We start from the raw sequence: 21,787 nt of genomic DNA on the forward strand, positions 1-21,787 counted from the left end.
GTAATAGCTATGAGGAAGTTGGATTGAATGCCTCTGAATTTTATGACTAATGATTGTATAAGTCAACAGAGCCCCAAATGAAATATGGGCTTGACAGTTCTCCTTGAATTTGTCCAGTGCCTCATACCTATTTAGATTTTAATTTCTGTTTTGAATTATTGAGCTTGGAATTCTACTGAAACTAGATACAACAGATCTCTGTGTTCAGTGGTAATCATGAAAGGCCTGATGGCACTATCAAAAAAAGACTCTTGGGGCAGCTATGTCGCACAATGGATAGAGCACTGGCCCTGGATTCAGGAGGACCTGAGTTCAAATCTGGCCTCAGACACTTAACGCTTACTAGCTGTGTGACCTTGGGCAAGTCACTTAACCCCAATTGCCTCACCAAAAAAAAAAAAAAAAAGACTCTTGACCCTACATTCTAAATACAGCCATTCTTGGTGTGAATATATGACACATAATGGCAAAGTAGGATGGTCCCTTTTCTGAATGTCCCAGGGACATTGGGCAATTCACTTAATGTCTCGAAAATCCTAGGTAACACATTAAGTTCTTAAGTTACAGAGAAGGTGCCTAACCAGAATTTGGAGTCCCCTCTATACCAATGAAATCACAGGTTCAATCTCTATGCCTAACATGATGTTGGGTTTATATAGTTCATTTCCTTTAAAGAGCTCTAGGGATTTGTACTCATTACTTTACTTAATATGGTAGCAAGTAAGTGTGGAAAAAAATCTTTATTTCCATTTGACAGATAAGAAAATTGAAACATAGTGACACAGTGACTGCTCTAGCCAGTAACACAATCAGTGGGGAATGTAGGACTGGACCATCTTGGCTTCCAACCTCTGCCTTGTGCTTTCTATTACACGTTGGAGTAGCTGCATTATGTAACCAGTCTAGTAATTAATTAATAATATATCATACATTTCTAAAATGCTTTTTGGTTACAAAAGAACTCAACATATATTACTATAATTTGTCCAAATATTCTGGAGAATTGCCTAATCTCAGTGAAATTTTTACTTGTTTTAAATTCCCTTAAAATTATTGAACATACCTTCTAAATACATGGTAAAAAAAACATTCATTGTAGCTTCATTTGTGGTGAGACTTGATCAGTTTAACACTTATTTATTGATTTTCTGTCCTATAGTGAAATAAATCTTCCCTCAGAACTCATTGGCCTTCATAGTTCATGTCTTTTTTTCTAGCACTGCTGCATGACTATAACAAATTGGAGCCTCTGTTTCCTCTTTTGTAGAACCGGGTGATAGCTGCTACACTTAACTGACTAGGTTGTAATGAGATTCTAATGAGACAAAGTGTAAACCATTTTCTAATGGTGAAATGCTATGTAAAAATGGGATATTAAGAAAATCAGCATGGGAGATTGAAAAGAACATATTATTTGGAATCAGTATAAATAGAAATATGTGATATGGAATTCTTTTTGTCATATTACTGTGGGTAAATCACAAACTACTATGGCTTCAGTTTCCTTGTCTGTAAAATAGTGCTAAAGTGAAATACTTGCATTTTCAATCATAGACACAGTTGTTTTTGCAAACTTTACGTGCTATATAATTAAGTTATTTCACATTATCAAATACCACTATTCATGTATGGAATTTAACTTGACCATTTATGGAACTTAGTATTTATAGAGTTTTAATAGGTTTTTATTGTAGTTGTGTGAGTAGATGAAACTATCTTATTTATGCTTCATCCTAGGTTCTTTAAGGCTTACTGTAGTGTAGGCATCCTACTCAGCATCCCCTTTCAAAGCTTGATTCATGTTGAAAATTGATCTCTCATTTCCTGACCAGCAATGAAAGTGTTTTGCTGGTTTTTCTTTTCTTATAGTTGCAAAACAACAGTTATGGTTCTTAGTGGTGAAAGTTTTTTTTTATTTTTTTTTTAGGATGAGATGGGAAGTACTTTGAATAAGCTGAGAGGAAAGCCATGAAGGTCACTACAGTGTTAGAAAATCAGGGTCTGTGAAATAATGTTAGTGGAAAGCAGTCATTCATCCAAGAGAAAAGAAAGCAAAGAGGCTGCTTAATAATTGTATCCAAACATGTACAAAGGATTATCATATAAAAGATGTAACTGTTCTCCACATCCAACTAAAAATAATGAATTTGTTATCACATTTTTGCAAGGAAGAGAATTTTGTTGTTGTGCAGCTGTTTTAGTCTCGTCTGACTCTTTGTCACCCAGTTTGGTGTTTTCTTGGCAAAGATACTGGAGTAGATTGTCATTTCCTACTCCAGCTCATTTTACAGAGAGGAAACTGAGGCAAACATATTAAGTGACTTGCCCAGGGTCACACAGCTAGGAAGTCCTGACTCTAGGGCCTGTACTCTATCACTGTGCCACCTTGATGCCCATGGAAGAGGGTAGCATTTAAACAAGTAATAAATCCATTGACATGAATTAATGAGACTCTTTCTCCAAAGTTCTTAAAAAAGCAAGGTGAAACACTCCAAACTAGCTGAGGATTAAAGTCAACCTATTAAGATGCTTTCCCTCTTATGGTTTTATGATTGATTGTCTACGAAGAGTTCTGAGGAAACTGGCTAATTGTGTGAGGCAATTGTTGCTTTCAAATAATCTGGTAAATATTTCTTCATTTCATTCAGCATATATGATAACAGAGTGAAAACATGCGAAGACAAAGTAGAAGATATTTGGATTCCTAGAGAAGACAAAACTGCTTTTCAATTAGATTCTGCTTCTGAGTCCGAATATTCCACAGTGGAAGAATGTTTTAATAGTTTAAGAAGAGGAAATTCCAAGGCATCCAAGTCCAGGTCTCAGAAAGGGAGTTTGGACTCTGCTGCTAACAGGCATAGTTATCCGCTAAGTTCTGTTAGTGGACTTGCTGATCAACCGACCTTGACCTCAAACTCCATATCACCTTATGCATGTTATTATGGATCATCAGCACAAAAGGTCAAGTCCGGATGGTTGGATAAGCAGTCTCCTCAAGGGTATGTATCAAATAATTTCTTGTATTTTGTGAGTTGACATTTCGGTGTTGAATGATTTTCATTTCTTCCTGAAGCTCTTGGGAGCATTTCTGAATGGAAGTTAAAGTATTAATTCATTATACCTTCTAATTACTGGACTTGGCAAGAAATGGTGAATGGTTGTTTTTTTTCTGATGTTTGTTGGCTCTTTGCATTCAGGCTTACCCATTTGCATTCCTCTTCGGATGGGAATTATATAGTGGTAACCCTTTTTATTTTTAACATTAGTAACCCTATGGCCCAGAAGGTATTCTTCTTTTGAAAATCTGCCATTTTAAGTCTACCTAGCCTATCAAACTTTGGCTTCCAAAATGTTTTCAAACCAGTTGATTTCTGTTCTATGTAAGGGTTAATTTATAATACTGTAAAACATCTCTGTAAGAAAAGAGATTTAAAGCACAAGTAGTATTTGAATATTGATGTAAGAAGTTTATTTAGGCAATCCTTCCCTATGTATTTGTTACTTAATTAGGTTATAACTGTTTCTAACTAGACTATGACTCTGGTCTATACTGTGTCCTTTTTCTGTTATAGTATTTTGAGTCTCATTTATTGACAAATAAAATAGTTTATGTGAATAGGATATGTATGACTTTAAATATGAAAGATGATTGAAATTTTGAAATACAAAAGTTATGGTTAGATATGAAGTGTCTTACTTTGTAAGATGGTTTGTTTCATGATATTATATGTATCCAAGTAAAGATTGGAAAACCACCAGTCAGGGATACTGTTGAGGGTGCTATGTGAGGTAGGATGCTTAGCCAAATGACCTCTAAAGTCCCTGTTACTCTCAAAATTCCATATTGATATTTTCACCAATATCTTGTTTCTTGGAAAAAACTATATAAAATTATGTGATTAACATAATGGCATACTTAAAATAAATAGTTTCCAGATTAAGTCAAATAGTATTAATACTTAGGGTTTTTTTGTTTTTGTTGTTGTTACTTGCTGTTGTTAAATGGTGATAATAGGTTATTGTATTTGCAAATAACATCATCAGAAATCATTTTAATTAAATTATGTTAATGCCCAGTATGTAACTATGTGAACATTATTGTGCAACTAACACTTAAGTGCAGACATTAATTAAGTGAAGTGGTACAATTTGTAATCCCCAAATATTTTCTTTTTGCTGTTAGAATGTAGTATTTAGTAAAGCCCTAGAGGTCTATCGTAACATATTGAAAATATCCCCTAAGAGCTGACTTATTAGGTGCAGATTCCATTTCTACTGTGACTTCCTGATTGGAAAGTCTCTACTTTAGGCCTGACAATGGACTGTATATCTGCTATTTGAAGAGCAATCTAGCTACCTTTGGAGAGGTTTCTCACTTGCTTGGCTGTAGGTGATGGAAAATTCAGCTATAGCAATTTTTTAAAGGTCATCTATAACTGATGGTGGTGGTTGTGACCTGACCCAGTGGAAGAACTACCCACAATGACAAAGTCACACACCATTGAAACATTTCAGTAATCTTACACCGTCTTGAGCTGAAGCTACATGTCCTAATTCTTGTTAGAACATCAAAATCATTCAAAATGAATGGAAAAACCCTCATTTCGTTAAATTCAACAATATTGATGGTGCCTCCAAACTAAGTATATTAACTTTTTTTTCCCTCTCAATTTATATCTGTTATACTGGTGCTATTAAAGGAAGATAGCGAAAGCTGGAAAAATGCATGCTAATTAGGAAATTAACAATTGACTTTATTTCTTCATTAGGTCTGTGATATTTTTTCTTTGTGAGGGTTTTCTTTTTGAATCTGCTTTTTTTTTTTTTTTTTTACAGTAGGCTGTGAGTAAAGGAAGAGATGGAGGATTCCTAAGTGAGCCAAACATAGCTTGGCTTCTCTGTTTATGCGGATAATAGACACCAGTGCTCTTTAGTGGTTTTCCTTCCAAAGTGGAATTTTGATATAGGATTGCAGAATGTTAGTCCTGGAAGAGACCTTTGGGGTCATATAGTCCAACTTCTCATTTGACAATAAAGGAAACCAAAGCTTTGAGAGGGCAGGATAAATTGCTGGAGCTAGGATTGAAATCCCCACTTCTTTTTTGGAGTCCAATCTCTTACTGTTATATCATACTGCATTGTTGTTGTTATTATGGTTATGCCATATTGCATTGTGGACTCAAATAGATCCAGAGTAAGGTAGATATTCTTTTGCTTACTTCTTTAAGACCTATTTGAAGATAAGAAGAGCATATTGAGTACATAAGAGTACATCTAGAAGGCACAGGATATGTTCGTTGTAAACCTTTGGCTAGGAAGTGTGTGGCCTGAAAAATGTACTAGTGACTTAAAAAACAAAGACTGACATTCTGGTTACTAAATAAAGTTATCAAGTGGTGGTGGTGGTGTGATTAAAAGGAAGGTAATGGGGTGATAGAAAAATTCTTTACCTGTCACTCTCAAGATTTGATGAGGTAGGGGCAGCTAGGATGACTGAAGTAGATAGAGCACTGGCCCTAGAGTCAGGAAGACCTGAGTTCAAATCTGCCCTCAGGCACTTGACACTTAACTAGCTGTGTGACTGGCCAAGTCACTTAACTCCAATTGCCTCACCAAAAAAAAAAAGAAAGAAAGAAAGAAAGAAAAGAATCGATGAGCTAATTGAGGGGGCTTGACCTGTTTTGTTTATTTAGAATACATTTTATTGATAACATTTGTATTTCATTACTTACATTTCCCAGTATATCTTTCCTTTCTAGGGTGCCCAGAGAACTATCCCTTATGCCTGAGAGAAAAAAGAAAAAAAGAGGAGGAAAAAGTTTTGAAAACTATTATTCATTAGTAATTAGTACACTCATTAGTAATGTGTAAGTGGGTAATTGGGCAGCTGGGTGGTGAGTAGATAGAAGACAGCCTGGAGTCAGTAAGATGTGAATTCTAATATAGCTTTAGACACTTACCACCTGGGCAAGCCACTTCACCCTGTTTGCTTCAGTTTTCTCATCTGTAAAATGAGCTCGACAAGGAAATGGCAAACCACTCCAGTGTCTTTGCAAAGAAAACCCCAAATGGGGTCATGAAAGTTGGACCTGACTGAAACTACTGAAGAACAACAAACTATACTGGAACAAAGTGGGTAATTCAAGACTGGAGCTCTTGGCAGAGACTAGGGCTGGACATTTAGATCTGGTCATCATCTGCAGACAGATGATATGGAAGCCATTGTAGCCAACAAGTCAAAGAAAGGAAGAAAGGAATGCATATTTAAAGTCCCTGCCTTCAAAGTGCTTACACTTCCAATAAATGGGAGAAGCAACACCTAAATGAAAGGTCAGTTATGACGAACATGGCAAAGCCTGGAAATACAAAAGGCACAAAGTGGTGCAGACGACAAGGCCCAGAGTTCGTTAGGCTAAATAAGTAATTATGATGGTATTGATAGGGCACGATAGGGCATAGAGACAGGGCAGATGATAAGGCCTACTGGTATTTCATCTTATCCAAAGCAAGGCAGTTGTTGACTTCTGTTTCATCCGAAAAAGCGAAAACAGAGTAAGATTCCAGGACAGATCCTGGAGTTATGCCCATGATTAGTGGGTATGGCGGAGATGAAGATTAAGCAAGGAAGAGTGAAGAGACACCAGACGGGTTAGGAGGAGAAACAGAAGAGCAGAGGCATGAAAGCCCTGGTTAGAGAGAATATGTAAGAAGAAAAAAAGGTGAACACTGTCAGATGACACAGAGAGGCCAGGCACTGGCCCTGGATCCCTGGATTCAGGAGGACCTGAGTTCAAATGTGGCCTCAGACACTTGATAATTAATAGCTATGTGACCCTGGGCAAGTCGCATAACCCTCATTACCCTGAAAAAAAAAGAAAAAGAAAAGAAAAAAAGAAGTCATTGGTAGATTTGAAGAGAACAGTTTTAGTTGACCTTGAGGTCAGAAGCCATATTACTGAGGTTTTAGAATAGGGAAGAAGGTGGAGCATAGATGTCTTTTTCAGCAGGATAGCTTTTTAAATATTTCTAGACAGCTGTCATGTGTGAGTTTTTTCCTCATTTCCTTCAACTGATCCTGATGAAATCGACTCAAGGTCTTTCGACATGTTATTTTTTTTGTTTTCTTCTTGACAACCATGGCTTATCAGTGTTCTGTTATTTTGGCTCTTGGACATGAACAAGATATTCCAGATTTGTTCTGATCAAGGCAGAGTATAGAGTTGTTATTATCATATGCTTGTTTTTGGAAGCTATAATTCTCCTAAGGGAGTATAAGATCCCATTACTCTTTTTTGACTGCCCCATCACACGTATTGATCTTACTGTATACTAACCATGTTGATCTGGCTATATGCTAAACACTCAGATATTTCTCACAGTTGTCTGATAATGCCTCCCCAACTATCTTTCATACTTCTTTGTTGTACAGGAGTGTTGGGCTGTTGGGACACTTTAAATTCTTCTTGGGAAGCACTGGGGGAAAGAGGCTCCTTGTGTTGCATTAAAAGCAGTATTGCTCAAAAGGTGTTCCCTTGACTTGGTTTCTCTGTTTGTGAATTGTGCTGAATTCACACTCGCAATTAATTGCATGCACATTTATGAGCCTCCATCTCCTGCAGTATTGTCAACTTAAATGTTCAGTGTCTTGCAATTCGTCGAACTACTACTTTGATCTGTATGTGTGCTTGTGTATACACAAACACAGATATATGCAGAGAGAATTTGAGAATCACTAGTTAAATCAAGGACAAAAGAGGTTCAAGGCTATAAAATCCAGGACTTGTCCTGTGGCCAAAGGGAAGTTTGAGTAGGAAAGTGCTTAGTCAAGTCAAGCAGAATGTTTGGAAACAGAGAATGTAGTAGCAAGAAATCCTAAGATGAAGCAGCAAACAAGAGGAAATTGCCAAGAGTCAGTGAGTGTGAGGAAACTAGTGGTCAGTCAAAGACAGAAAGGTAGGTTTAAACCAAACAAATACTTAGATTAGCAAGTGCTGGCACCATTAGCCATCTGGGGAAGAACTTGAATTGGTCACATAGTTTGCCTGATACAGCCTCAGGTATTTTCCCAGCTGTAGCAGAAACTAATGATTAGTTTCCTAGGGTGTGGCCAGTAGAGCCCTTGGAGGCTCAAAGGTTGCTACTGAGCCCCAACTTGCCACACCTGAGAGAGACTAACCGCTAGGGAAAGTCCTGTGACCAAGGTGTTGGGCTGGTTTGTAAAGCCAAACAGAATTGAGTTCGTTTCAAATGACATTTAGCAAACATCTAATAAGAGTTACTGGAAGACTTCAGGCAAAGGCAAGGTGACCACTAATGGAAGGTGTGTTATAGCTGGGAATTTTGTTGAGTTATTGAACTATATGGACCCCCGATTCCTTTCTGAGGGATAGTCTGCCATTCTTTAGCTTTCTAAAGGTTTCTTCTATCTGCCGGCACACCTTCAAACACCCAAAGGTCACCTAAGCGCAGTAATGCAGCATAGGGGTGGGACTCTTCACTCAGACTGTCAATAAAACCTGTTTAATTGACACAGCACACAAAATATCTGTTTTAAATAGGACATAATAATTGTTTGAGTAGATGGTACAGATTGCTAAATGTTTCCAGATTTGGGTTAGGTTGGTCAGTCTGTCTCTCTGTCTCTTTCTCTGCCACTTTCACTGTGTATACAGCCCCACATTAGAGTTTAGGTCAGGACTGGGAGAAGGTTAAGTGCTTTCAGCATTTTGAAAGAACTCATTCGTATTAATAAAGCTCTCCTGATGTTATAATATGCCTTAAGTGCATGTTACCAAGAGAAACATTTTCTTTTGGGCAGGGAGTTAAAGCAATTTTGGGAGATGCAGTGATAGTTTAAGGGGGGAAAAAAAAGAAACATGAACAAAGGCATAGAGGTTGTGTAGAAGTTGGAAAGAGTCAAATTTAAGTGTGAAGTAAGAAAAAAAGCCCCAAACAGTACCTTCCCTTTCTCCAATTTCCTAAGGGGCTGGACACCATAACCAAGGTTACATGGCCACTTACAATGTATTTCATAGAGGAGATTCTTGTTCAGGTTTAAGATGAATTAGTCTTTGAGGTTCATTCCAAGTCTGAAATTTTGTGATATTCTATGTAAAACATGGTAAGTGCTGGGACCAGTAACAACACAAAAATGGCCAAGTTGTTGACATGAAGGAGTCTTTAATAAGGAGGATGGGGCATAAATACAGTTAACTATAATACGAGTAGAATAAGATGATAGGGGAATTAGAGATATGAAAGACTAGCATAGATTTGAAGAGGGAAGGCTCACTTAATCTGTGTTTTGGTGGGGAGAGGGTCAGTGAAGGCATCATGGGAAAAATGGCACTGGGCTCAGTCTTGAATGTCTTGACAATAATAAGAATCAATTATCATTATCACTATTATTATCATGCCACCAAAGATTTCTGAGAAAGAAAGTGACGTAATCAAATTTATATAGTAGGAGGATTACATTAGTTATAGTTTGGAGGAGTTTCTGGAGTGATTGGAGACAGAAGAACTGCTAACAGATAAGCTTATTATTGTGATTAAGGTAGAATCTGAACTAGAATTCTTGCAAAGAGAATGTAGATGAAGTAATAAATATGGAATATTGCAAGGTATAATCTGTAGGCCATGGCAAGTTATTGGATAGTGTGACGGGGCATGTTTGAAGGTGCTTGAAGGTTCAACAGTAATGTGGTTGATGGAGAGAATAGTGACTCCATCAACAGAAACAGGGTTGTTGTAAAAAGAAAGTTGGCAAGAGTACATCCTTATTAGGGTCATCTAAGTGAGGATGTCCTTCAGGTAGTTGGAAATTTGGGACTGGAGGTCATTGGAGAGGGGATGGAGTTGTATATTTGCAAATCATTTGCATAACTATCAATGTCATGTGAAAAGATGAAATAACAGAGAGAGAGAGAGAGAGAGAGAGAGAGAGAGAGAGAGAGAGAGAGAGAATGCCCCCATAGAGAAGAAAAGAGAGGTAATAAACATTTATGTAGCATTTACCATGTGCCAAGCACTGTGCTAAATGGTTTACAATTATCTCATTTGATCCTCACAACAACTTATTTATAGACACATTTATATTATATAGGGGGGCAAAAGGAGGAAGAGGAATCAATGAAGAAAAATTAGAAAAGTTTTATTAAATACTTTCTATGTGCAGAGCACTTTGCTGAGTGCTAGATATACAAATACAAAAGCAAAGACTCTCACTGTCCTCCAGGAACAGGGAGGAATATGGAAGCCTGGGACATGAACTCTGGTCTAACGAGTTACAAGGATGTGTGGAATCATAAGGAAGTAGATTAATATAGCCCTTAAAGAGGTGAGAAAATGTCTTAAGGTCAGAGAACAACAAAATAATGTCAGAGGCCACAGGAGGAGGGAATATCAAGAAACAATTTGTTGAGTGCAAGATGCTACAGAAAAGTCCAACATGAGTAGGACTGAGAAGACATCATTGCATCTGGCAATGGGTGACCTTCAATGGAATGATTTCAATAGGGCTGAGTGGGTAGGATTGAAAGTGAAATAATATGATAGGAATAATATCTGGAATTTAGATAGTATTTTAAAGTCTTAGAATGTTTTAATGATTTTCTTGTTTGAAATTCTTAACAATTCTGTGAGATAAGTACTTCTTGCATTGGTCCTGCTTTATAGATGAGAAAAGTGAAGCTCAGAGTATTGTGTTTTGCTATGGGATATATACATAATGAGTGTGTGACATTTAAAAAGTTCAAGAGACACAATTGCTGGGTAATTAATCTTTTTATTAATCATGTTAGCGATAATAAATAAAAGGGGTCATTGACACTCTGGAATGGCAAAGACCCCTCATGGAACCAATACAATATGTTCTTGGAAGAGTGGGTGTTCCTGGGGGGGGCAGTGGACTCTGATTGGCTAACAAGTAATGAGAGAGGATGAACATTATGATGAGAGGTGGACCTATTCTAATGAGGGGCTGGGGGGGGGCAGGGGAAGGAAGGCAGTGACTTTGATCATATAATTTACTTCCAACTCTCCCCCCAGCCTGGGGCAGTCTAATTAAAGAATTTATCTCCACCCAAACCTGATAGAACACCTCGGGCTTCCCCCACCTGGGTGGGGTCTGAACAAGATTGAGGAGAAAATTAATCCAATCTCATTATCAGCAATGTCTTTCAGATAGTAGAAAATAAGGTTTCCAAAAAGAAAAAAAATACCCTGTCTCCCCAACATCAACAATTAGTTATTTAATTATCATTTCTTTCAAGTGTAACTCCCCCTTCTTTAAAAAAAAGTGTTCTTTAGGTAGAAAAGAAATTGTTTTATTTTGTTAAATTAAACATATTGGGAAAATAAAAGCGTTCCCTTAACACAGAACTCCTAGTTGTTGGTTATTTTTAAAATATTGGGGAATTAATGTTCTCAGTCTTTCCATAATTGACTTCTAATTGCATTAAATAAGTCAGAATTTGAATTAAAGAGTATTTTGTTTTATGAGAGGATTATTATATCAGGATATACATATTTAAGACTGTGGATATTGACACAAAGTACTGTAGCTCTTTTCTGAAAGCAGTTGAAAATTCTTACCATCTGCCCTGGAAGAACCCTTGAGAATAGTTTATAGAATCGCTTTGAATGATACTACACAATCTTTATAAATTATTCCATAAAAAACTTTTTAAAGAAGCATTTCCCTACAGCATTCTGAAAGTATAATAAGATAAAAATGCGAGTATAATATGTTTACATGTCTGTGTTACCATTTTACTTCAAAGAAGGAAATTGCAAGCATTAAAAAAAAAACCTCACATATAAGTTATGTACATGTCAAATCTCATTTTATTAACTTACAGAGAGTGTCTATGGTTCTTTCATTATACAAGACTAAAATTGGATCTTATCACTCAAAAGTAGTATCCTAATTAACCAAGACCTGGAAATCTTTTATATGGTAAAACATTTCAGAACCCATTTGATTTGATATTTGTGGTAATATTAAGCATTGGCTAAATTATAACTTTTACATTAGTTGCCTTGACATTTTTTCTAAATTTAATATTTATTTATATTTAGTATTTTTTTTTTAAGATTTGAGTTCCAAATTCTTCTCCTGCTATCCCCTCTCACAGCCACACCCACTGAAGAGGGAAGTGATAATGATATCAATTATACATGTGAAATCATGTAAAATATATTTCCACATTGCAAAATAAGCAAGAAAAATAAAGTGAGAAAATTATACTTCAATTTGCACTCTTCATCAGTTTTCTCTCTGGAGGTGTAAAGCATTTTTTTTCATCATGAGTCCTTTGGACTTGTGTTGGATCATTGTATTGATCAGAGTGGTCAATTCTTTGATAGTTGAGTCTTTCATCATTACAACATTGCTGTCACTGTGCACAATGATCTCCCAGTTCTTCTCACTCCACTTTGCATCACTTCATATAGACCTTGCAATCGTTTTCTGAAACCCCGCCCCCCGCCTTGTCATTTCTTATAGCACAAAAGGACTCTGGCAAAATCATATGGTACAACTTGTTCAGCCATTCACCAGTTGATGATCATCCCCATGATTTCCAGGTCAGCTAGGTGGCTAAAGTCCTATCTTGAGGAAGCCTTTACTGATCCCCCTTAATTCCAGTGCCTTCTCCTCTGAAACTATCTCCAGTTCATCCTCTTTGTGTGTATGTGTATATATATATATATATATATATATATGTGTGTGTGTGTATCTTATTTGTATATATAATTGTTTGCACATTTCCTCCCTCATGATATCATAAGCTTCTTGATGTTAAGGATGTCTTTGCCCTTTTTTGGGGTATCCTTAGTGCTTGAGTACAGTGCCTAGAACCTAGTAAGCACTTGTTGACTTGACTACTACCTGTTTTAATGTGGGATTCTATACAGGTTTTCTAACCTCTTCTGGCATCCACCTCTCTGTCTGTAAAACTGTCAGTGATACAAAACATTTGGCAACAGGAAACAGTTATGTATACCTATGCATCTGGGGTCGTGTAAAAATGTCCTTGGTGAAAGGGGGTTGCAAGTGGAGAAAGGTTAAGAAGCCTTGATAGACTAGGGCCACCATCATCTGCTCTTCCCTACCCCACCATCTTTTTATTCATCAGATGAGGAAACTGAAGATAAGATAGGTAAGGTGACTTATTTAAATTCACATAAAAAGGAGCAGAACCAGAGGTGAAGGCCAGTGTTCTTTCCATTATACAATGCTTCTAGTTGAGTGCTTTTTTGTAGCACCAAAGTTGTATTGGACAACAAACAGATGTCCAGAAATGCCATTGGTAGTGCAGTAGACACAGATAAGATTTAACTCCAAAGGAAGAAGACAGAGAAGCAGTAGGAAACAGGAGAATATATTATTTTTTTATCCCATCCAATTAAGTTTCACAACTAATTTCAATACCAGTGTGAAGGTTTTGTCTATACAAATTTCAATAATGTATCCTTCTTTTCAGTTCATCTTCATAACTCATGCCTAAACAAAAGAGATTAGCTAAAGTTGTCAATATAATAATTAACATAATTAACTGATTCTTTTGGAGTAACATGCCATTTACTAGACTAAATCCATGAAGTCAGGGACTATATCTTGTTTAATCTTAATATCTGACAGGGTAACTAGTGCAGTGCTCTGAACATAGTATAAATTGAATAGTACTCATTTATTGTTGAACAGAAGTGCTATAGGAAGTTCATGGGACAGGACAGTCTTTGAAAATATCTTCTGAAAGCTTCAAGAACTATTTACCAGTTAGTATTGTGATGAGTCATGTTTAAGCATTAAACAAATAACAACTGGGGCCACAAAAGGAAGAGATAGAAATGGCTTAAGTTCTGTTTTTATTGACTTTGAAGTCATTTCTATCTATGCAGATCCTTTCCCATATAGTGACATCTATACTCTTGTATTTGACCCATTGTAAATTAGGGAGCGGTTTATGGTTATTCAGAACTATTAGGATTAGCAACTTTGAGTTAAGATCAGTAGTCAAGACCAACCCTTGACTGAATAGTAACTACTGAACTGTCATTGTCTGCGCATTAATATCATCAAAGTAAAATTTTCAGCGCCTGAATGGAAGATATGAACTCTGTAAATAATTAATTGTTATTTGAGGTTTTTATGCCTCAGTGCCCACTGGCCTGGGGCTCCGCAAACCCACTGGTTGTAACCCTTGCCATGGTGCTGGCACCTCACATCATCACCACTCACCAACGCCCACATGGGTCTGGCAAAATTATACTGATTGGAAGCCTAGGGAGGGCAGTCATGTGACTGTGAGAGCGGGCCATCCCATTGGCTGGGGCTGTGTGGGGTTTTTTCTGGGATTGGGGGGAGGAGAATTGGGCATTCTAGGTGGAAGCCAGAAGGCAACAGGAGTTCTGCTGCGTATTCTCAGCTGATTCCTGGGCGATGGTATCTTTTCAGGTTGTATAATTTCCCTTTTCCCATTTTATTTCCTTTCCCTTGATCCTACTGATCCTGTTTGTGTTGTTTTTTTTAAAGTTCATTCTTGTTAAAATAAATCCTGTTCTCTTTGAGGGAGGCTGCCAGTCTCCTTCCTTGCCCCAATATTGCAGCGAGGGCCACTTAGCTAACACTCCCCAATTAAAAATTGGTCCCCACAACTCTTAACAAATTGCTTTCCTATCAGAGCAAAATAAACCCATTACTAAAACCTCACTTTTAAATTGTAACACATTTTAGTTTGTGTGTAGTGGTCCCGGATGGTTCTCTTCATTTGGCGAGGTCCTTTACTTAGATTAGAATAGAGTTTATAATGTTACTCACAATCTATGGCATAAGTTATTTTACTTTATTTTGTATTCATAATGCTCAGATACTTCCAAGAAGGTATTTGTACTAAATGGACTGAAGACTTCCAATAACTTTACCTTTAAAATTGCTAAATTAAGGGAAAGAAGCAGTATTTTGGAACCCTGACAATATTTTCACATCTATGAAACTTTGTAATGAATTTGTATTCATATGTTAGAGTAACATCTTTTAATACAAAAGACAAGGAAGTATAGAAACGTTACCACTTTAGATCTTTCTGTTTTTTACGTTTTTGCCCTTCCAAAAGAATGCAATCATAACCATCCAACTCCCCCCACCCCCCCAGCTTTTAAGAATAGTTTTGAATGTGTGCTGAATGGTAAAATTAGAAATGTGTTGGATTTTTTTTTAAAGTTGTAACCTCAAAGTATATTGAAAAGAAATATAATCTTCATTTTACAGAAAACGCATGTTTCAGAAGAGATGGGTGAAATTTGATGGCTTTTGCATTTCTTATTACAATAATGAAAAGGTAAGTGAAATTTATGAAATAGTGTTTACTCATTTCTCTCTTTGGATCATTGTCTATGTAACACCACCTCTTGGCTGTTTCCTAGAGATGAACTTGTGCTGGCCAGAGGGTTTGCAGCCTCAGGTTCTCATATTAATAACCCTATAGTTCTGCACTCCTAACCCTTTATCTCACAAACCTATACCAGTTGGCTTCCTATTAACAATCAGCCAGCGGATAAATTAGCTCTTGGCAAAGGTTTTTGCTAAGTTTTGTACAAAACTTAGATATAAAACATTCCCTCCATAATCTGAGGATCTGAGGGTGTGTTCTTCCATAAATATATATATATAGACACACACACATATATAGCACTAATAGGAAAAATGTGCTTAAACTTAGAGTATAATAGTTTTTTGTTTTTGCATGGGGCAGTGAGGGTTAAGCACTTGCCGAGGGTCACACAGCTAGTAAGTGTCAAGTGTCTGAGGCCTGATTTGAACTCAGTTCCTCCTGAATCCAGGGCTGGTGCTTTTTCCACTGCGCCACCTAGCTGCCCCCTAGAATATAATAGTAATGAGGGGATGGGACTGTAGTGTGTATCTGCTTCCCACTCACTGGGTGAAGTGACTCCCACTCATTTAGTAGCTTTCCTTCAAAGCTACATGGCTGATGGGAGCTGAGCAAAGAAATTCCTTCCAGTATCCCTGCTGTGGTCTTCTTATACAGGTAACTTCAAGCCTTCAATCTCTCCTACTTTTGAACTGATGAAATTTATCTACAACTTAGCTATTTAAAGCTCTCAAAGAGATCACAGGGTGTTATAACTTATTAACAAATTAAAATCACATCTTGTGTGACCATATTCTTTGGAGTATATCAGCTGAGCTGGAGGTGGTGGTGTGGGAAGTCACACCCTTCTCACCTTCCACCTCTAATCTTCACAGTCATGATAATGATAGTTATAGCTGGTGTTAATATCACATTTTAAAGTTCACAAAGAACTCCATATACCTTACCCAGTTTTTAAAACTTATAACAACCTTGTGAAGACTTCTCTAAGACAGGTATTATCTCCTTTTTACAAATGAAGGAAAGTAGACTTAGAGAAGTTAGTAGTAGAGACAGAATTCAAACCCACATATAACAAGACTAGAAGTAAAGCACTCTGTGTATTATGCTGGATTTTTTTCCTCTCCTGTGCTGTGGCACCTTTCCCTTTCTCTATTATGTTGTGAAGAATATTCACAGTGACTTTGCAATTACACATCTGCACATTCTTTCACTTTTCAGAGAAGTGTTTCATCTAGGCCTGGTGATCTGAACTTGAAAACAGCTGGCTAGTTTTAACATCCCTTTATAGTGAATCACCTATTAACCATTTTAGTTTCCTATTTCTCAATCTGGAGGTCATTCTCATTGTGGAGAAAATACAAGGAAAGAAGATAGAACTATTCTGACCGTATCTCTCATGTCATTTTGTGTGTGTGTGTGTGTGTGTGTGTGTGTGTGTGTGTGTGTGTGTGTGTGTGTGTGTGTGTGTGAGAGAGAGAGAGAGAGAGAGAGAGCGAGAGCGAGAGCGAGAGCGAGAGCGTGCGAGCACCTTAGAATCCTTAGAATCATCCTTACCTTTTTACCTTTGGAACTTATATTAACAAGCATTTAAATACTTAAATCTATTCCAGGTGCATTGATTTAGAACTGGAAAGAACCTTAGAGATCATGGAATCTGAAATGCTCATTTTATAGATGGGGAAACTGAGGACCATAAAGGGTTGCCCAACTAGTGTCAGGGTTGGGTATTGTCATGGGAAAAGAAGTGGTGGTGGTGGGTGTGGGGGGTCCTTAGGTATTCCTCTTTAAAGAATTATACCTCTCTCACACAATTCAATTAAAATAAAATAGTCTTTTATTTGGGCTCTAGATAAAACTACCAAGAGGGTAGTCAAACACTTCCCTCAGGGAGAGATAATGGCTTAGAGACAAGGTGATTCTCTGAGACACATTTCTCCTCGACCAGGAGGGAGGTCAAGTTGGGGGGATGGATGGGGTGACCACTTGACTATGGAAAGTTCCCATTGGGGGTGGGGAAAGCTTGAGTGAGGGGTGGTGGTCCTGACTTCTGGAGTTAAAACTGTCCCGTGGCTCCAAATCAGGCAGCAGCCACGCCTAATGGGCTCATCTCCCTTACTTCTTAGGTGTGTCCATCCTGATAGCTAGTTAGCCAGTTTAACCTTTAATAGTCCCAACCCTGTCTTCTCTTCTCCCAGCATTCTAGCTGCTACACTGTTCTGTGTCTTAATAATAAAGAAGCTCTCTTCAGTGATGAAGATGGTGATACATCCATGCCTGTTACTTCTGTGTGATGCTTGTTAATGTCCTCCCCAAAGTTTGCCACAGGTATGGGGAGTGGGGAGGGTCACCCAGTGTGCTGGAGGCTCTCACCCATTCCTCACATTATAATGTGAGGTACCAGTGACTGACTCTCCACCAGTTGTTCCTCATTCTTTCTATGTGACCAGCCCATCTTCTTTTCCTATCATTCATTTCCCTGATGACATCTTTTATTCTTTGTCTTTAGGAGTTTCTCATTGGTTATATGACTATTCACACCCACTATACTCCTCCCCATTGCCTTTTATGTTTTAGTCATTTTTAAGTTCTTTGAAGGGGGCTGTCTTTCATTTCTTGTTGCCACGCAGCAAGATCGGATTTAAAGAGGTAAGCCTTTGTTTTCCAGGTAGCTAGGTGGCTCAAAAAATAGAGACCTGGGCCTAGATTCAAATCCTTAAAGCAATATGCAAATATCTTCCTAGTATGGCTTCTAAAATTACATCCTGGGGCAGCTAGGTGGTTAAGTGGATAAAGCATGGCCTCAGACTTTTGACACTTGCTAGCTGTGTGACCCTGGGCAAGTCACTTAACCCTTGTTGCCCCACATAAAAAATAAAATAAAATTACATCCAACTCTAAGGTGCTATGATAATTCTACCATTAGGTTCTAGAACTAAAAGCAAAAGCAAAATCGATTCAAAGACCTCTCTGAGGGCAGGAACAAGAGGTAGCTTGTAATAGTTCTTATTAATATCACTTATGTAGTTTTGTATAGCACTTAACTTTTTAATCAACTTCTTCTTATCTCATTTTATCCTGAAACCATCCTATGAATTTAGAGTTGCAAGTAGGGTAGATAGCTGATGTTCAGTAAATATTTGTTGAATAAAAGAATAAGCAGATGAATTGTTATTATTTCCATTGTTCTGGTGAGAAAACTTTCACCATGACTAAAACTGGCAAGAAATCCCATTTCCCTATTTTCTTTTTTTTTTTTAATTGGTAAAAGAAAAAATAGATACCTTGACAGGAAAAGATGAAAGGAGAATGAAGAAACAATTACACTTCTAAATGTCTTTTTGCTTTATTTTTATTTATTTATATTTATTTTTTTGTGAGGCAATTGGGGTTAAGTGACTTGCCCAGGGTCACACAGCTAGTAAGTGTGTGTTAAGTGTCTGAGGCCGGATTTGAACTCAGGTACTCCTGACTCCAGGGCCGGTGCTCTATCCACTGTGCCACCTAGCCGCCCCTTTTTTGCTTTATTTTCAAAGAGGAGAGCAAACTAAAGTTGTAAAAGTGAACCATACTTTGCTTATTTGCTTGGAAATCCTTTCAGTCAACAAGTAGGTGGAATTTCTAAAAACATTTTTTTTTTCTTAATGAGAGAAGGTCTTATAATCACCCTCTGGTTATCTCAAAATGACAAAGACCAGAAAAAAACTGGTGGAGGCATGTGGACTTGGAGAATGGGAGAGCTGTATGGAGACAACAAGTCTGAATTAAGCTGCCTTTTTTTTTTAACTTCTAAATAGTGTATTTACATATCAGAGTGTTGTAGGAGGCAGAAAGGGGTTAACAGAAAAACCTAAGGTCCTAGCTCTAATTTAGATATAAGCTCTAAAGGGGATTCAGACCCCAGTTAATGGATAATTTAAGATTTGGGAAACAAGTCAGGATGCTAGGTTCTCTTACCCACAGAAATCCGTACCCATAACGGGAACACAGGGAGGGAGGCCATGAAGGCCTAAAGACTATAACAACGATACATTGACAGGCTATAGAAACTCAAACTAGGAATAAATGATAAATGAAGATGTTTTGAAACTAAGCATGGGAACCAGAAAGAGACATGGCAGAAAAGGCCAAATCTGTCCCAGATTCAACCTTATTATGCCTAAAACCCCAAAAACACACCTCCACTGAAAAAAGGTGCCCGCCTCAGGGGTTGATTTAGGACCTCAGGAACTCCAAATTAGGATTAACCCTCCCCTGTACCTCCCAAAGGTGGAGATTATTATAATGAGACTGATAATCAATTTATTTATACTATAAATAGAAACTGTCTTTTCTTTCACTAATCCAGAGATACCTTTCCACTATTCTGGTTCTCTCCCTGTGTTCACTCACAGTATTGCAATAAAACTTGGGAAACTGAGTCACTGAATCTTATAATTCTCTTGGGACTACTGACAATCAATGACCCTGAATTCATCTCACATCAAGAGGAGCCTGAAGGTGACTTGAAATATAAACTTCTGAAAAGCCGGAAGGTGACTCAAATGTAAACTGTTATGCTCTAGCTACTTTACTTTTTGACTGGCCTCTAGGGACCCAGAACCCTCCTTTTATGAATAATGGGTGAACTGATTTCCCCCAAATCTACCATCACTGGACTGGATATTTTCAGCTTCAACACTCCAGTTCTCATATATAGTAAGGCAGTTAAGCCTTAGGGATGCAGTAGTTAGGGTTTTTAATTTGGGAATTTTAATATGAATATTTGGATCACCTGGATTTGATGGAGGCACCTTATTATCCGAGAGTATCTTTATGAAACCCTGTATTAATAGGAGTAAAGTATCCTTCAACTGAATTCCAAAATGAACCCACATTGTTAGTAGATAAGACCCTACCTAATGACTTCTTTTCCCTCAGGATAAATTGCTAGCAGATAAAAGACCCTACCTAGTGACTTCTTTTCCCTCTGGATTGTAAGTCTCTATCTTATGGTAACATCTGGGCGTCCTCATCCTTGCCAAACCCTTTTTTTTTTGGAATCCTGTAATCTTATCACGTTGCTTTGGTATTTCCTTGGTATTTCCTTGTTATAACTGAATTTGTTAAACTGCCTTTGCTTCTGTATTGTAACTGACAACACCCTGTAGTCAGTGGACAAAATACACTTTAAAAACCCTTAGAAGGAGAGGGTCTCTGAGCTCTCTTCTTAGGAGGGGAGTTTATACATGATCATGTGTTAAATATTTCTTCTTGGGACAAAATATTAAATTGACATTATGTTTTTCCTATCCATTCTTTGATCTGGTTTCTGTGAGGTACCTACTTCTGGGAAGAGAGACAGAAATAGATTTCTCCGATCTAGGTGAACAAATTGTAGGAGATATTATTGATGTATCTTACCTGTTTATTATCGTGTAGGAAGATGGGTACAAAAACTATATTTAATATTCAACAGGAGATTTCTATAAATCAAATGTGCTTAGTGTTTTTAATTTGGGAGATTTCCATAAATGTAGGTTCTCAAAGGCTCGCCTAGTGAAACCCAATGCCTTATCTGTTACCAGGTTGATATTTGAAGGCTTGTTACCTTACAGATAAAGCATAGTCTCAAAGACCAGCCTAGTTAAAGCTCAGAAAGATTCTTCCCCAGATGTCTGAAGATGATGGATTTAACTTGTGAATATCATCATGTAGATATGGACTTCAATCTCTATTAGTGAAAAAGTTACCTAAATCAGTAAAATCATGAGTCATTGACAATTTATAGTCTGTCAATGCATTATGTCATTTATAAATACTCATCTTTAGATGAACTGAGATTCTTATTTCTCACTGTGCTGTTCCATTAAAAAAATCACAGGCTTCCAAGAATATCTAATGATCCTTCAGGAAGGATATTCTGCATAGGGGTAGTATTTTACTAAAGGTTAAGTTTGAGGGAAGAGGCTGGAGGACTAGCATAACAGATAAGTTAGCAGTGACATGTTTTATTGGAACTATAATACCAACATCAGCATCATGTTAGCCCACATACTTCTTCCCATCATCCATCAAATTTGTGTTATACTTAGCACTGGTGACCTGACCATAAACATACTACAAGGCTGTCTCATATATAGCCTGTCATTTGCCTATAAAATTACTTACAATCAGGAAAGGAAACAGGTGGAACTAATAGTTAAGGAAGAAGTACATGACCAGATTTTTAAATTAGGTGCTGTTTAGATAAATAGCAAAGCAAAACTGCATTTATCTAAATAAAATCCCATCTCTGTTTTGTTCTTGGCAACATAAAGCCAAACAATTTCAAATGTAAACAGCAACAAAATATTTGGAGATGGTGTTACTTCTGGGTGTTATTTCCTGAGAATGTACTACTTTCTTCCCAC

General features: G+C 37.4%; 1 protein-coding gene across 1 annotated transcript in view; it reads left to right on the forward strand.

The window, feature by feature from the left end:
• ARAP2 (ArfGAP with RhoGAP domain, ankyrin repeat and PH domain 2) overlaps positions 1-21,787 on the forward strand; it is a 234,808-nt gene that overhangs the window by 63,021 nt on the left and 150,000 nt on the right. Inside the window, 2 exon segments of the mRNA XM_043971650.1 lie at positions 2,649-2,999; positions 15,275-15,344. Coding sequence (XP_043827585.1) covers positions 2,649-2,999; positions 15,275-15,344 — 421 coding nt within the window.

This window comes from Dromiciops gliroides, chromosome 6, assembly GCF_019393635.1.
Source record: "Dromiciops gliroides isolate mDroGli1 chromosome 6, mDroGli1.pri, whole genome shotgun sequence".
Lineage (NCBI taxonomy): Eukaryota > Metazoa > Chordata > Mammalia > Microbiotheria > Microbiotheriidae > Dromiciops > Dromiciops gliroides.